This window comes from Phyllopteryx taeniolatus, chromosome 18, assembly GCF_024500385.1.
Source record: "Phyllopteryx taeniolatus isolate TA_2022b chromosome 18, UOR_Ptae_1.2, whole genome shotgun sequence".
Classification (NCBI taxonomy): Eukaryota; Metazoa; Chordata; class Actinopteri; order Syngnathiformes; family Syngnathidae; genus Phyllopteryx; species Phyllopteryx taeniolatus.
The window spans coordinates 2,313,913-2,332,234 of record NC_084519.1 but is presented as its reverse complement, the minus strand read 5'-3'; the positions used below and the strand labels follow the sequence as shown (position 1 = coordinate 2,332,234).

Genomic DNA, 18,322 nt, shown 5'->3' with positions numbered 1-18,322 from the left:
AGTCTACTTGAGATAAAAGGATGGATGAACTTCTCCTGGTCTGCTTCACTCTGGATATGTTCTTCAAATGGTAAAAGGCACTTTTAGTCATTGATTTTATATGATTGTTGAAAATCAGGTCAGAATCTATCAGAACACCAAGATTTCGGACTTGGTCTTTGGTTTTTAAAGAGAGTGACTCCAGGTATTCACTAACAGCAATTCTCTTTTCTTTCTTGCCAAAAACAATTATCTCAGTTTTGTTGTGGTTTAATTGAAGAAAATTTTGGCTCATCCAGATATTTATCTGTTTTAGACACAAAACCTCAATTGAACTCATCTGGAGACACTGCTAGATATAACTGTGTCATATCAAGTGCGAGTATTGTTCTTACTGATGATTTCAGAAAAGTGTTGCTGTCTAGCCCTGACTAATTCTTGGTTAAAATTGCAAAGACATTGTCTGTAGAGGTCATAGTCAATTTGGAGTTTAGTTTTTCTCCACTTTCGATCTGCTTTCCTGCACTTTGATTTAGAGGTCTTTACCATCATTGTGCTCCTCCACAGTGTTCTAGGTCGCCTTAAGATTGTCTTAGTTTTAATAGGAGCGACAGCATTCATGACATTTGAGATTTACCAGGTGAAGTTATCCAAAAGTACATCAACTGTCTCAGCATTCACAGTTCGTGGCACAGCAATGGTCTCCATAAACTTAGTGGCGGTGCTCTCATTTATGTACCTTTTCTCAATAGACATCCAGGTTGTCTGAACTTTTGGAAGAATCTGTGATTCAAAGAATACACAAAAATGGTCAGAAATAGCCATATCCTTAATGTCAATTGATAGAATTTCAACATCCTTAGAGATGACCAGGTTTAATATGTGACCTTGAGTGTGGGTTGGACTCTTAATATGTTGAGAGATCAAATGTGTCTAGTATAGCAGAGTTCTTTAGATTTCTTTTCCATGTTATTGTCAACATGAATGTCTCCCGTGATGACAAAATAGTTGTAGACAGTATAAATAACAAATTTTCTATTATATCTTGGAGGCCTATAAATTATTAAAACAATAACCTTTGGGTCACCTCTAACTAAAAAACAGAGATATTCAAACGAGCTAAAATCACCCAGTAGAATTTCTTTACACTGAAATAATGATTTAAAAATAAAAGCGATACCACTGCCTTTTTCCCTATTCGACACTTGTTCATAAAATAAACATTTTATGGTTGCCTCATTTAAAATGTTAACTATGTTTCATTGAGTAACAAAAAGTCCAGATCATTTGTGTATTATATACTGTTATGCTCTAAAGACAAATGTTACTCATTTGTAATGGCAAAGAAGCTTAAAGCCCTGAAAAGGTACATCACATATACAATTTATATATAATGCCTTGGAACCCCCAAAAATGTTTTCTTGACATACAAGTGTGAGTTTCACTAAAAAATGAGCATTAGTCGTTACAGCAGAATTTCAATACAGCTCTTGTACAGGGTCTAAATAGATTGTGAGAAGTTTGAGTGACCTCACTAGTTTTTGACTTGAAATGGAAATTTGTCTGAGTTTTCAAGAATGTTTGGGATTGCTTGTATTTGGCTTCACAGTGGACTGTCTGTTGAGGTCTTCAAAATGAAGCCTCACATATCATCACTGATAAAAAATAAATAAAAAGTGCCTGCATTCTGTTTTCATTTCCTCTTTCATCATGTTCTGTCACATGGCTGTTTGTTGTTACCAAGCCTTGCAGTCAAATTAAAGTCTGGTGAAATGTAGTGAATTAAAGTACTTAATTTTTCCATTTCAGCTTGTTTTATTAAATCAGTTACAATACACTTAACATTTCAAAAGTCGTATTTGGATAAAAGCAGATTATAGCAATAATACAGTACATTTGCAGAGTGTGTAAACAAATGTGAACACCGACACAGCTCTTCAGTGTGTACTGTGTTGTCATGAAATACACTATATGTACAAATGTATTGGGACAGACCGCTTTATTTTGTTCCAGCATTACTCAGTAAAGATTTCACTTGCAGGTTAAATGGTCTGGTGTCCTGTCATATTTGTCCATATAATGTACAGTACACTGATAACATCCCTCAAATTAAATTCTTGAGCAGCTATCACGTAGCATTTTAAAGGAAAAAGCATGCATCGATTTTAATAGAACACACTGGGGTAAAGTATATACAACAGGAACCACAACAACACACTGCTGAAGAGTCACAATAACAAGCAAATGGGACTGGGCTGCAGTTAGCGGTGGAACACAAAAAGGTTTAAAAAGTGGGGGGAAAAAAATCCCATCTACCAAACAGCTTTTAACACCCAAGCCAATCAAAATGCAGCCACCTACTCTTTATGAGCTCTGCGGAAACAAAACAGGTGAAGCTGAGAATAGCTACGTATGGGGACAATGAGTGTTTCAGTCAAAGTCCCTGTTGACCAGGACCAGTGGCGCCACAAGCGTCCACACATAGAGAGTGATGCAGATCCAGCTGGAGGAGACCTTCACCCACACAGAGGGCCACTTGCTAGTCATGGCCTCATAGTTGGAATCAGGGCTGCAGTGAGAACACAACATAGAACCACAACAATGAAATAGGTCTGAATGTAGTTTGTTTCTAAATCTGCGAGTCCTAGCCATTCCCCGCTTCCTACCTGTACCAATTGGTAAGCGTCATCATGATGTACAGTGAAGCCAGGAACAGCATGAAGTGAAAGAAGGAATAGGAATAAGTGACTCCTTCCTTCTCATTGTCCACAGCACGGTTCGCCCCACTGCCCTCCTCAAAGCTTTCAGCCTGAGACCCTTCTTCAATCAGAGCGGACTCGTCAGTCGTCAGAGTCAGTTTGTTCACCTGGGTGTTGGAGGAGTTACGAATACTACGGGAGAGAAAGAAACGATAGCAGTCTACACAGAGAGACTAGGGGAGCGCCAACTTACACTTCAACTGCTTCCTTACCTGGAGTACAGGACACACATGAGGAAGAGGATCAATCCCACAATGCCCTGGGCATCCCACCACTGAACCACATGGTCCTGACCTGCAGGGGTGGTGGTGTTCAACCCGATGATACCCAGAAGGCTCGGGTTGCACTTCCTATCTGTGAGACCAGACAAAATTTGGTTTGAAGAGTACTGGAAACATGACTGCTTAGAATAATGACCTTTGTAGGATAACTTTAATCTGTGCCATCGTTATGTCAGGTGATTGGCTGGGCCATTCTAACAGTTATTTTTATTCTTTGAAACCGATTGAGAGTTTCCTTGGCAGTATGTTTTGGATCATTATCCTGGTGAAATGTCCACCCTCGTTTCATTTTCATCATCCTCGTAGATGGCAGCAGATTTCTCTCAAGAATGTCTCGGTACATTTGCTTATTCATCTTTCCTTCAGCGGCACGGTGGTCGACTGGTTAGAGCGTCAGCCTCACAGTTCTGTGGACCTGGGTTCAATCCCCGGCCCCGCCTGTGTGGAGTTTGCATGTTCTCCCCGTGCCTGCGTGGGTTTTCTCCGGGCACTCCGGTTTCCTCCCACATCCCAAAAACATGCATTAATTGGAGACTCTAAATTGCCTGTAGGTGTGAATGTGAGTGTGAATGGTTGTTTGTTTGTATGTGCCCTGCGATTGGCTGGCAACCAGTTCAGGTTGTACCCCACCTCCTGCCCGATGACAGCTGGGATAGGCTCCAGCACGCCCGCGACCCTAGTGAGGAGAAGCGGCTCAGAAAATGGATGGATGGATGGATCTTTCCTTCAATAACGTGACGTTTACCAGAACCATTTGCTGAAAGCAGCCCCACAACATCATGTTCCCGCCTGTGAACTTCACTGTATGTATGGTGTTTTTAGGGTGATGTTCAGTGCCATTTCTCCTCCAAACGTGGTGTGCATTATGGCATCCAAACAGTTAAATTTTGCTCTCATCCGACCAGACTATATTCTCCCACTTTTTAACTGGCTTGTCCAACTGTTGCTCAGCAAACTTTAAACAAGCTTTGAAAATCGTTTTTTTTCCAGCAATGGGGTCTTGCGTGGTGAGTGTGCATACAAGCCATGGCAGCGGAGTACATTACTCACCGTTTTCCTTTAGAGACAACATCCATTCATTCATTCATCTTTCGTACTGCTTATCCTCACTACGGTCGCGGGCGTGCTGGAGCCTATCCCAGTTGACTCTAGCCGAGAGGCGGGGTACACCCTGAACTGGTCGGCAGCCAATCGCGCGGCACATATAAAGAATCATTCGCACTCACATTCACACCTATGGGAAATTTAGAGTCTTCAATTGCATGTTTTGGGGATGTGGGAGGAAACTGGAGTATCCGGAGAAAATCTGTACAGGCACGGGGAGAACATGCAAACTCCACACAGGCGAGGCCGGATTTGAACCCAGAGCCTCAGAACTGTGAGGTGGATGTGCTAGGCGGACGTGCTAACTAGTCGTGCACGTGCCGCCCCTTGTGACAACAGTACCTACTAATTCCATGTATTTTTGAAACTTTCCACAGGTGGTCCTTGGAAAATGGATGGATGGATGGAAAAGACAATGGAACCTCCAAGGTTGTGTCCGATCGATTTTAAGACACTGGTCGACCTCCAATTAAAGTAAACAATGGAATTCTGTATTCTTTGCTGTCGAGGTTGTTGTTGTATTATTATTCTATTTATTTTTATTTTCCCACAAATTTTTGTTCGATTTGCATGGCGAGAGGACACATGCATGGAGTGGGGATCTTCTTCTCCTGTCCCTGTGTTTGCTGTTCTGACGTCTGTGGGGGCAGGACTTTTTTCACACCTTCCTGATCTCGGGGTGGGGGAGAACCACTGGGACGACCTCCTGGGGAGTATTGGTGGTGTGATGGTGACTCGCCCATGTTCACTTACTTTTCTCATCCTGTTTACAATTAGTGCTTTGTCTTTTGTCTTTGTTTCTCTCCCCCCTCTAGAAACTTTGTTCTGTTCGACTGATCGACTCTGATTCTCAATAAACTTCAATTATAATACTAAGAAACCGCAGCGGAAGCTTAAAAACTCCACTGTGACAGTAAAACTGTTCCGGCATGAAAGGGATACAGATCTTCCATTCTGCTTGACCTAACAGCCGAACAGAACAATCGATCGATCGATCAATCAATCAATCAATCAATCAATCGATCAATCAAATCAATCAATGCCTGAAACACATTCCAAAAAAGCTGGGACAGGAGTATGTTAACAACTTTTACATCACCTTTCCTTTTAACAACACTCAAGAAGCGTTTGAGAACTAAGGACACTAATTGTTGAAGCTTTCTCTGCGGAATTCTTTCCCATTCTTGCTTGATGTAAAACTTCAGTTGTTCAACAGTCCGGGGTCTCCTTTGTCATATTTTTCACTTCATGATTTCATGAAATATTTTCAATGGGAGACAAGTCTCGACTGCTGGCAGGACAGTCAAGGACTCGCACTCTTTTACTACAAAACCACGCTGTTGTAACCCGTGCAGAATGTGCATTGGCACTGTCTTGCTGAAATAAGCAGGGACGTCCCTGAAAAAGACGTTGCTTGGATGATAATAAGAATTAAAGCGCATTCAATTTATCTAGCGCCTTTCACAAAACTCAAAGACGTATTACAATTTCACACATTCATTCAATACACAGTCACACCTGGTGGTTGGAAGCTACTCGTGTAGCCACAGTTGCCCTGGGGCAGTCTGACGTGAGCGTGGCTGCCATTCTGCGCCTACGGCCTCTCTGACCACCACCAAAGATCCAACCGCATCCAACCACATCCAGCATATGTTGTTCCAAAACCTGTATGTACCATTCAGCATTAATGATGCCTTCACGTTTGTGCAAATTACCCATGCCGTGAGCACTAACACACAACCATACCATCAAAGATGCTGGCTTTTGAACTTTGCGCTGATAAGAATCCAGATGGTCCTATTCCTCTTTTGTCTGGAATTTGAAATGTGGACTCAGACCACAGCACACTTTTCTCCTTTGCGTCAGTCCATCTCAGAGCAGCTCGGGCCAAGAGAAGCCAGTGGCGTTTCTGGGTGTTGTTGATATATGGCTTTCGCTTTACATGGTAGAGTTTTAACTTGTATTTGTAGCTGTAGCGACGAACTGTGTTAACATACAATGTTTTTCCTGAATGTCCTTTACACAATGATGACGGTTTTTAATTAAGGGCTGCCTGAAGGATCAAAGGTCACAAGCATTCAATGTTGGTTTTTGGCCTTTCCGCTAACGTGAAGAGATTTCTCCAGATTGTCTGAATCTTTTGATGATATTATGAACCGTAGATGATAAAATCCCTAAATTCCTTGCAATTGTTCATTGAAAAACGTTCTTGAACTGTCGGACTCTTTGCTACGCAGTTTCTCACAAATTGGTGAACCTTGCCCTAGCCTTTGTTTGTGAACAAATTAGCCTTTCGCTACTTTTATACCCCATCATCACACTAACCTATCGCCAATTAACCTGTGGAATGCTCTAAACGGGTGTTTTTCAGCAATCCTCAACTTTCCCAGCCTTTTGTTGACCCTGTCCCAGCTTTTGTGGAATGTGTTGCAGGCATCTAATTCAAAATGAGAGAATCTTGGAAAAAAAAAAAAAAGTTAATCAGTTTGAACATTAAATTTCTTGTCTTTGTAGTGTGAATTGAAAATAGGTTGAAAATGATTTGCAAATCATATTCTGTTTTCATTTACATACACAACGTCCCAACTTCATTGGAAATGTGGTTTGTAGTGAGGAGAAGCGGCTCAGAAAATGAATGGATGGATAGTTCCAATGTCAAACTGACACCACCATCCATCCATTTTCTAAACCGCTTCCGCTTGTCCTAGTTAGGGCCAAGGGTGAGCTACAACAGATTTGGATCAGAGGCAAGCGTACACTCTGGAGTGGTCACCCACCAACTGCAGTGCACATACAGACAACTATTCACACTCACATTCACACCTACGGACAATTTTCAATGAACCTAACACAGGCAATGTGTGAAGAATTGGGAGTATCAGAAGAAAACCCACGCAAGCGCAGGGAAAACAAACTCCAAATAGAAAGGCCGTAGCCAAGATTCAAACCCCGCACCTCAGAACTGTAGGGCGGCCATGACAAGCACCACAGCACCATGCTGCCCGACATAAAAGCTAAACAGTCTTGACTTTGAGGACAGACATAATAACATGATGATTTGTATCATACAAGAGCCTAACGTAACGGAATAGTTTTCTTGTCATTCAAGTGTAAAAAGATTTTAACCACTGCTGCACAACATGCTGATGTCTCCCCAGTTTTTTGTGACTTAAAATGTTTGGTCGAATTTCAAATTGTACAACCTTAAGAGACATTTGAGTGCAGTCAGAAACGAAGTCAACAAAGGTACTTGTTCAAAGAAACAAAAAACGGCACATGTATAACAGCAAGTCTTGAACATTATTCTAATAATTTTAGTGTGCAGCCAAGTTTGTAAACGCACTGGCATTTCTGAAAAGTAACATCATAGCACCGACACTAGCACTACTGCATAAGAGGTGCTTATCCACCACCTGGTCCACCAATATTATCGACTACCTGTGAATGCCATCCGGGGTTATTTAAATATAAAAATGAAAACAATTAAAGCCAATGTGTTTGCAGCTCTTACCAGGCTCATTGGTCATTGCGGACCAGGTCAAGTACATAGTGTACAGGGTCACCAGGGAGGACTGCAGCAGGCCGGACCTGGGCTGGGACTCCTTCACTCAGACACACAAAACAGGCACCAGTAAGAAAAACAAATACCATCAGCTCATTCAATATCTATATCCTGTCAAAGTGATGATTTAAATTGCCATTAAAAGGAGGAGTTGAGTGGTTCACAAACTCCACGGTTCGGTTCGTATATCGGTTTTGTGGTGACGGTTCGGTTGTTGCTTCAGTTCGATATATATTGACTCTTAAGAAAATTGTCTTTTATATTTTGTATTATGAATATAAGTTTTCAGAAATCAAAAATATATGTCTATCTATGCCAGCGGCGTTTAGTGACAGGCAGAACAATTAAATGCTTTTTCCACTGGATGGCAAAAAAGCTGACTATCCAGGTGTTGCTATTCATACAAGAGAATAAGTTGGCTTCCTGCAAATAAATCAGCTTTGCGTTCAACTAAACAAGCCCAGATTCCACACTGAGTAAAGCACATTTGTGACTGAACGAGACAAGATTTTTGTTTTGTTAGTTAACCGTGAGATTTTTCGAATGTAAAATAGGTGCCTTGGCTCAACAAAGGTCTATTGATCATACGTGAATGAGCTCGGTTTATGCATAACGTTCAATCTATAAACTTAATTTTTATGTTACTAGCAGCTAGGGTTGGTCATCAAGAATCGAGAAGAGATTGGAACCGGGAGTAACATTCCGGTTCTCCTGGAAATAAAAAAATGTTGGTTCCCAGTTTCAATGCCTACAGTCCGCCAAGCCCGAAGTAGTGGCGAAATCCAACGAAGAACCCCCACAAAGACGTGCTTGTGCACAAGGGCATTGGCGAACAAAAGTGTGACTTAACTATGTTAAAATAAATTAGGCTTTACATAATCAGGATTTTTGGGGCCGATCACCGATCAGCTAGTTTAAAAAAAACGAAAACCGATCACCGATCCGATCACAAGATGGATCATTGTGTCTATTTAAATTTACTGTTTATACTTGTGTACTGTATACTGAGTATCTTAAAGTCTTCATTCTCTAGTCCAGTGATTCCCAACCAGTGTGCCGTGGGACATTAGTCTGCCATGATAAATCTTCAGCGGTGCCATGGGAAATTATCAAATTTTACTTAAATGCTTAAAAAATTATCTATTTACAAGAAATAATGTATCTTTGTTCCTCTATTTATGCCAGTGAGGCATAGTGACAGACAGAACTAATAAATGCTCTTCTATTAGATGGCAGGAAGTACATACAGTTAACCAACATTACAACATGACAGAAATAATGGGCGCTAACTTACTGTAGTTGAATTACTTTATTGTAATTAAATTACTTAGACTAAACGTTAGAGCATGATTCGACATAACTACCATGTTTAGGCACAACCGTTAGTGCTAGCACTAGGTTGCGAGGCTACATAACGTTTTGTTGCCTGCTTGCCAGCCGTATCGTATTAAAAGTATGTGACCATACCTCAAGCAAGCCTTAAATGAACGTAATCTTCTGAGCACCGGTGACCACCACCACCACGTTTTCCCCCATTTTATTCTTATAAAACGTGCGTCGCGATGTCGTCGCCATGGTAACGAGTGTATCCGGTCGCGTTTATGAGTTGACAAGATGAAGCCCAGTGATCGTAAAAGACGGGATGCGGTGGTATTGGAGTGCAAGATTTTATTGCAGTAGTCTGACAGTGCAATCGTGAAGGAGCAAATTTGTCTTGTAGTCTGATCCACGCATTACATGTTGTCCGTCTAAGACGTGTTGTCTGTCCCACACCACCGACATGTTTTTTTAAAAATAACTTTATTGGTTGTCAGATATTTACAGTACTATGTCAAAAGACGCATGATAAGGCTAAAATAAACTAGCTTTTAAATTCAAATATACTGTACACGATTTTTAATTCTCTCGCTCTCGTACAGTGCAGACGATTTTATACTCGCTCTGCTTGCTTTGCCTCTGTTTACATTTTTTCTTGCTGATAAGCTTGTTTTTCTTCTAAAAAAATAGAAGCAGCTACTCCTGGATATTTTTTTAAGCCCGTTGGACTACTTTTTTTTTGTAGATACAGTCAGTTGTTGCCATATTCCAATTTGACTTTACGCCGATCTGATCGGTGTTATCGGTATCGGCCGATAATTAGCATTTAATGCTGATCGTGTCATAAGTCGCCGATCCGATCAATGCTCCACATAAGACATTTGTCGCGTATGAATCCAAAAGCTAGTTTATTTTTAGCCTTGTCATGTCTTGTTGCGCAGTACTGTAACTATCTGACGGCCAACCTTGTCGGTGAAAAAACACGTCGTCGGTGTGGGACTATTTTGCGGTGTCTCAGACAAACAAGACGTGAGGTATTTGCAGTCTGTGCACAACTGAAGTATGTCGTGGGGAAAGTCCTCTAAATGCTTCATCCATCCATCCATTTTCTGAGCCGCTTCTCCTCACTAGTGTCGCGGGCGTGCTGGAGCCTATCCCAGCTATCATCGGGCAGGAGGCGGGGTACACCCTGAACTGGTTGCCAGCCAATCGCAGGGCACATACAAACAACCAACCAGTCGCACTCACAGTCACACCTACGGGCAATTTAGAGTCTCCAATTAATGCATGTTTTTGGGATGTGGGAGGAAACCGGACTGCACAGAGAAAACCCACGGAGGCACGGGGAGAACATGCAAACTCCACACAAGCGGGACCGGGGATTGAACCCAGGTCCCCAGAACTGTGAGGCTGACGCTTTAACCATGCTTTAATAATGCTTCAACACAACAAATTTGATCGAGCACTTGAAGAATGTACACGAGGAGCATGCCGCGTTCAAGGAACGCAGCGTGGGGGGAAAAAAAAGAAAAAAAAAAGTGTCAAACGGACTCAAACCCGGGACAACACCCGTCCATATAGCTGCGACAGTGAGAAAGTTAGAGTAAGCATGTCAACAACAGTATTTATTCATTTAATTGCAATAAAGTAATTTAATTACAGTAAGTTAGCACCTATTATTTCTGTCATATAATGTTGATCTGACCTAGACTTATGTCAGTGGCCAACCCTTGAATGCCCCTTAGAGGTCATTGGTGTTTGAACTTTTGTCTAAAATGCTAGAGAATAATTTTGAGCTGGGATGGGCTCCATCCAGCACGCCAGTGACCCTTGTGAGTAATGGGACTCAGGTCAAATAGTGGAGCACAGAGTCCAAAGCAAACATGGTGACACACCATTTAGTTATTATTCTGCACACAAATTGAATAAGTTGCCAACAGAAGTCACATCAGCCCCAAGTTTGAATGTTTTTAAGTCCAGGTTAAAAACTTATTTTTTCTCATGCTTTTTATTTATTTCCACTTTTAAATAATATTTATTGCACTGTATGCTGTTTTAATTGTACTTTTATTTATTTATTTTTTACCCTATTTGTTTTAAATGTTTATAAGCTGTTTTTTTATTTGTTTTTAAATGCTTTTAATCATGTGAAGCACATTTGACAGACCTTGTGTATGACAGGGTAACCCATGGCAAACAGGTCCTAGGTGAGGGACCAGACAAAGCACAGCTCCAAAAACCTCTATGAAGATGAAAAATTCAGGAAGACGTTTTCCCTTCCCCGGACACAGGTCACCAGGGCCCCCCTCTGGAGCCGGGCCTGGAGGTCGGGCTCAAAGGCGAGCGCCTGGTGGCCGGGCACAGCCCGAAAGTGTAACGTGGGTCCCACTTCCCATGGGCTCACCACCTGTGGGAGTGGCCATAGGGGTCGGGTGCAGTGTGAGCTGGGCGGTGGCCGAAGGCAAGGACCTTGGCGATCCGATCCCCGGCTACAGAAGCTGGCTCGAGGGACGTGGAATGGCACCTCTCTGGCAGGGAAGGAGCTCGAGCTGGTGTGCGAGGTCGAGAAGTTCCGACTACATATAGTCGGGCTCGCCTCCACACACAGCTTGGGCTCTGGTACCAGTTCTCTTGAGAGGTGTTGGACTCTCTTCCACTCTGGAGTTGCCCACAGTGAGAGGCGCCGAGCAGGTGTGGGTATATGTATTGCCCCCCGGCTTGGCGCCTGTACTTTGGGGTTCACCCCGGTGGACGAGAGGGTAGCCTCCCTCCACCTTCGGGTGGGGGACGGGTCCTGACTGTTGTTTGTACATATGCACCAAACACCAGTTCAGAGTACCCACCCTTTTTGGAGTACTTAGAGGGGGTGCTGGAGAGCGTTCCCGCTGGGGGACTTCAATGCTCACGTGGTCAATGACAGTGGCCGTGATTTGGAGGAACGGCCCGCCCGATCACACCCGAGCAGTGTTCTGTTATTGGACTTCTGTGCTCATCACGGATTGTCCATAACGAACACCATGTTCAAGCATAAGGGTTGTCCACACGTGCACTTGGCACCAGGACACCTTAGGTCGCAGTTCGATGAGCGACTTTGTGGTCGTGTCATCGGACTTGCGGCCGCATGTCTTGGACACTCGGGTGAAGAGAGGGGCGGAGCTGTCAACTGATCAACACATGGTGGGGGAAGATGCCGGTCCGACCTGGCAGGCCCAAACGTATTGTGAGGGTCCGCTGGGAACGTCTGGCAGAATCCCCTGTCAGAAGGAGTTTCAACTGCCACCTCCGACAAAACTTTGCTCACATCGAGTCCGAGTGGACCATGTTCCGCGCCTCCGCTGCTGAAGCGGCTGACCGGAGCTGTGGTCGGTGCCTGTCGTGGCGGCAATCCCCGAACCGTCGGTGATGGATGGCGTCAAACTGAAGAAGGAGTCCTGTTGGGCTTTTTTGGCCTGTGAGACTCCTGAGGCAGCTGATGGGTACCGACTGGCCAAGCGGAATGCAGATGGTGGTCGGTTCGGTGAGGCCATGGAAAAAGACTTCCGGATGGCTTCAAGGAAATTCTGGTCCACCATCCGGCATCTCAGAAGGGGGAAGCAGTGCACCATCAACACTGTGTATAGTGGGGATGGGGCGCTGCTGACCTCGACTTGGGAAGTTGTGAGCCGGTGGGGAGAATACTTCGAAGACCTCCTCAACTCCACCGACACGCCTTCCAATGAGGAAGCAGAGTCTGGGGTCTCTGAGGCAGGCTCTCCTATCTCTGGGGTTGAGGTCACTGAGGTGGTTAAAAAGCTCATCGGTGGCAAGGCCCCGGGGGCTGGATGAGATTCGCCCGGAGTTCCTAAAGGCTCTAGATGTTGTGGGGCTGTCCTGGTTGACACGCCTCTGCAACATCGCGTGGACATCGGGGACGGGTTCCTCTGGATTGGCAGACTGGGGTGGTGGTCCCCCTTCCTAAGAAAGGGGACCGGAGGGTGCGTTCAAACTACAGGAGGAATCACACTCATCAGCCTCCCTGGTAAGGTCTATTCAGGAGTGCTAGAGAGGAGGGTCCGTCGGGAAGTCGAATCTCGGATTCAGGTGGAGCAATGTGGATTTTGTCCTGGCCGTGGGGGGGGGGGGGGGTGCTTCGCGAGTATGAGGTACCGAACCCCCAGATATGGGCTGTTCGGTCCTTGTATGACCGGTGTCCGAGTCTGACTCGTTTCCGGTGAGGGTTGGACTCAGTCAAGGCTGCCCTTTGTCACCGATTCTGTTCATAACTTTTATGGACCGGTTTGGTGGCCTCAGTATTACATCTCTGCTTTTTGCAGATGATGTGGTTTTGTTGGCATCATCAAGCCGTGATCTCCAACTCTCACTGGAGCGGTTCGGAGCAGAGTGTGAAGCGGCTGGGATGAGAATCAGCACCTCCAAATGTGAGACCATGGTCCTCCGTCTGAAAAGGGTGGCGTGCCCTCTCCAGGTCGGGGATGAGATCTTGCCCCAACTGGAGGAGTTCAAGTATCTTGGGGTCTAGTTCACGAGTGAGGGAAGAATAGAACGAGAGTTCGACAGGCGGATCGGTGAAGTGTCTGCAGTGATGTGGACTTTGTATCGGTTCGTTGTGGTAAAGAAGGAGCTAACCCGAAAGGGGAAGCACTCAATTTACCGGTCGATCTATGTTCCTACCCTCACCTATGGTCACGAGCTTTGGGTCATGACCGAAAGAACAAGATCCAGTATACAAGCGGCCGAAATGAGTTTCCTCCGCAGGGTGTCCGGGGTCCATCTTAGAGATCGGCTGAGAAGCTCGGTCATCGGAAGTGGCTCAGTCAAGCTGCTGCTCGTCCGCATCGAGTCGGGCATCTGATTCGGATGCCCCCCGGACGCCTCCCTGTTGAGGTGTTCCGGGCACGTCCCACAGGAGACCCCGGGGACGACCCAGGACACGCTGGAGAGGCTACATCTCTCGGCTGGCCTGTGAACGCCTCGGGATCTTCCCGGAAGAGCTGGATGAAGTGGCGGGGGAGAGGGAAATCTTGAGTGTCCCTGCTAAAGCTACTGCCCCCGCGACCCGACCTCGGACCAGCGGTAGAAAATGGATGGATGGATGGATGTGTATGAAATGCGCTCTGTAAATAAATTTGCTTTGTTTTGCTTCCCGGCAAAATGCTGAATTCCGGTGCGAAACCTTCAAAATAAAAAGGTAACATTCTTAAAACAAGAAGTCAAGTTAAAACTTGCCCATACAATCCATTTGACGTGATAAAACAGTCGCAAATAACTATTTTAACAATGCTATATTTAACTTTTAGCTGAAACAATAATTAATTAATATTAAGTCAATTGGGTAAGCTCCACACATACTGCCTTTTATTACATAGGTTTGATATCGATACTGGTTATAAAGAACCCAGAGTCAAATGTTCATTTTAGTTTATGCTGCAGGCTGCTAACAAAATGGATGTTCATAATTTGGACACCCTTTATTTAAACCATGCAAACCTTTTTGACCAAGCCCCTTAAAAGATTCGGACTCGAGACTTGTTTGGAAGCGGAATCGAAATGAGGAACCGGAATCGCTCAAATTCAAACGATGCCCAACCCGACTAGGAGCATTGATATACGTTTCCAGTCAGGTCAATAAATATTGAGAAATTAACACAATTGTCATCTTTTTGGAAAAAACACCACCACAATGGATTTGAAGTAACCCGAACAAGATGTGCTTGCTGCAGACTTTCAACTTTAATTTGAGGGTATTTACATCCAAATCAGTTAGAAGCTGTATGAATTACAACACCTTGTGTTAATGCCTCCCACTTTTTAAAGGCTCGGTCGGTACAAAACTCACTTACTCAAAACACCCCAGTCAGTCATAAACATTATAGCCTTGTCACTTCCGTGGTCCTTCTTGAAGAAACTCATTACTTGAGCCGCCTTCGTCAGCGGAGGAAGGAGGGCTGTCAGCGGGAACGGTGAGTTATGAGTAGAACGGGGCGTCATACTATAGAGCAGCCAAGCCGAGGAACCAGAGATCTTGCATTGGAGATATAAAGACACGGAAGTACCATAAGCCGTAAGCTTACTACTTCTCCCAGGTCTGTATCTGTTCTCTCCAACTTAAGATTTCTGGTGCCGCACCCCGTTGCAATACGATTGGCTGCTCCGTTGCTGGAGGGCATGACATAGATGACGTATCCGCACCGCTATCTTGGCTAACTTGATACTGTGCTGTGGCTTGACACTGTCATCTCGTTGGTAAATGAGTAAAAAAAAAAAAAAAAAATTAAAAAAAGTCACGCATGTTATGAGGCAAACAGAACGCATGCGGACCGAACCGAAACAGTCGAACCGAACCGTTTTGACGGTTTTCAAAAACCGTTCCATCCCTAATTAACAGTAAACGTGTGTAAAGGAACTGTGATTATTACCTGGATCTGGGGCAGGACAGAAATCACAGAGACACCAAGGCAGAGCAGCATGTTGATGCTGATGAAGACCTTGTTCTCAGTGCATCCGTCTGAGTGGGTGTAATAGATGTAAAATAGGACCACAGCCACCAGAGACAACATGTAGTTGAGTGCAGTGACTGACAGCAGGGCTGCAAACATACCAAACACTCGTTATATACATCGCTACACAAGGAACGATCGATGATCTTGCTGACTGCTCTTATTTGTGATGTCACAGCCACTATATGTTGTTTAAAACCATTTCTATTTTGGTGAGGTACATACCTGCATACCAGCAGCGTGAATTGCCTTCTTCCATCTTCTCCACCCACGACTCGTTCCAGGAATGGGCAAAGTCAATGAGTAAAACCAGCTGGATGAGTATAAAGCAGAATGCACCCCCCATACCGATGTAGAACCACACTGCAAAAGACAGGATCCAACAGGGTGTTATTCCCCCCCCCCATGAAGCAGGGTTTCCCAAACATACTGTCAAGAAATAAATTGGGTCGACAATTGTCACAGTTAAATGCTGCAAGCTATGAGCTCATATGGTTCGTCTTTCATTGAACTTCAATTTCTTGACCATGTCCCTTTTTATTTATGATTCTTTTAACAAATTGTTTCAACCTTTATCATTGGTGAATGTGCAGTACATGTTGATGTTATGTATTTTAAGATTGGGTCCAAGGGAAGAACCAAATGTATTGAAAATAATAATTTATTTTAAAGTCATTTTGGAAACCTTGCTATAATGTAACATCCATCCATCCATCCATCCATTTTCTTCCGCGTATCCAGGGTCAGGTCGCGGGGTCAGCAGCTTGAGTAGGGGAGCCCAGACTTTCCCCTCCCCAGCCACTTCGTCCAGCTCTTCCGGGGAGATTCCAAGGTATTCCCAGGCCAGCCGAGAGACGTAGCCTCTCTAGTGTGTCTTGGGTCATCCCCGGGGTCTCCTCCCGGTGGGAGGTGACCGGAACACCTCACCAAGGAGGCATCCGGGAGGCATCCTAATCAGATGCCCGACTCGATGCGGACGAGCAGCAGCTTGACTGGGCCACTTGCGATGACCGAGCTTCTCAGCCGATCTCTAAGATAGATCCCAGACACCCTGCGAGGGAAACTCACTTTGGCTGGTTGTATCCGCGATCTTGTTCTTTTGGTCACGACCCACAGCTCGTGACCATAGGGTAAGAACGTAGATCGACCAGTAACTTGATAGCTTTGCATTTCGGCACGGCTCCTTCTTACCACAGCAGACCGATACAGAATCTGCATCACTGCAGATGTTGCACCGATCCGCTTGTCGAGCTTCTCCCACTCATGAACAAGAGCCCGAGGTCCTTGAACTAACAGCCAAACCCCCCCACCCCTCCCACGACCCATCGCCCCCCAGAGATAGGTGTATGTGGTGCATTAAAACACGGGGAGTGTGTGTGATGCATTTAAAATCCAGGGGGGCAGGAAGGGCGGAGGGGCAGGGCGCACGGACGGGGAAACCGCACAGATGTGCTGAAACCCGATCCGACACCCACACCCTCCCAATCCCATCCCCAGGAACCCTTTGATATGTGTATGTGCCCAGAGGTGTTTAGTGAGAAAAATATACACAGTGAATGGTGTGAGTGTGTGCTAAGTGAGTGATTAAGAGGCATGGCTCCTGCAGGTCGGGCCCATTAGGTCGGACAACCACCGACGAAGAGGGCCATCCCTCCCAGACCCGCAGCACAATGATTGTGAATATTTATTAGGGAGGTCAATTAGGCCTAAGTCGCCAAGTATGCACAATCTTGAGGAAAGTGGAATCCTGCAGTTTAAAATATACGAGAGTTTATGTATAACCAAAGACCAAAAGCATGGAATTGGTGTACATTCCCATATAGCATAAAAATAGGTGTCTGATGTATTTTTGGTGCATTGCACGCATATATGAGATGGAGAGAAGCCCATTTTATGCATAGTGTACTGAGTAAAGTGTGTTCTATGGAGCACTATATATTGTATAAGCTGTAGATTTGTTTGTTTTTTTCATTCTAAACGTATTGTTACAGTTTTTCTGAGATCATGGTCCTCTGTCGGAAAAGGGTGGAGTGCTCTCTCCAGGTCGGGGATGAGATCCTGCCCCAAGTGGAGGAGTTCAAGTATCTTGGGGTCTTGTTGTGTGAGGGAAGAATGGAACGGGAGATCGACAGGCAGATCGGTGCAGCGTCTGCAGTGATGCGGACTTTGTATTGATCCGTTGTGGTAAAGAAGGAGCTAAGCCGAAAGGAGAAGCTCTCGATTTACCGGTCGATCTACGTTCCTACCCTCACCTATGGTCACGAGCTGTGGGTCGTGACTGAAAGAACGAGATACAAGCGGGCTAAATGAGTTTCCTCCACAGGGTGTCCGGGCTCTCCTTTAGAGATAGGGTGAGAAGCTCGGTCATCCGGGAGGATCTCAGAGTAGAGCCGTTGCTCCTTCACATCGAGAGGAGCCAGATGAGGTGGCTGGGGCATCTGATTCGGATGCCTCCCGGACGCCTCCCTGGTGAGGTGTTCCGGGCACGTCCCACCGGGAGGAGACCCCGGGGACGACCCAGGACACACTGGAGAGACTACATCCTTCGGCTGGCCTGGGAACGCCTTGGGATCCCCCCGGAAGAGATGGATGAAGTGGCTGGGGAAAGGGAAGTCTGGGCGTCCCTGCTAAAGCTACTGCCCCCGCGACCCGACCTCGGATAAGCGGTAGAAGAGGGATGGATGGATGGATGTTTGCAGATTTATTAAAAAAGAAAAACTGAAATATCACACAACCATAAGTATTCAGACCCTTTGCTCAGTATTTAGTCAAAGCACCCTTTTGAGCTAATACAGCCATGAGACTTTTTGGGAATGATGTCAG

At 45.1% G+C, this 18,322-nt stretch overlaps 1 protein-coding gene across 1 annotated transcript in view; it reads right to left on the bottom strand.

Annotated features, from left to right (window-relative positions):
- Positions 1-1,774: 1,774 nt before the first annotated feature.
- serinc1 (serine incorporator 1) overlaps positions 1,775-18,322 on the bottom strand; it is a 29,026-nt gene continuing 12,478 nt past the window's right edge. The window contains exons 5-10 of the mRNA XM_061753717.1: positions 15,725-15,862; positions 15,419-15,588; positions 7,635-7,725; positions 2,951-3,092; positions 2,646-2,870; positions 1,775-2,548 (exon numbers count right to left, since the gene is read on the bottom strand). Of these exons, the coding sequence (XP_061609701.1) occupies positions 2,410-2,548; positions 2,646-2,870; positions 2,951-3,092; positions 7,635-7,725; positions 15,419-15,588; positions 15,725-15,862 (905 nt within the window). The 3' untranslated portion in view covers positions 1,775-2,409. The remainder of the gene's footprint in view (positions 2,549-2,645; positions 2,871-2,950; positions 3,093-7,634; positions 7,726-15,418; positions 15,589-15,724; positions 15,863-18,322) is intronic.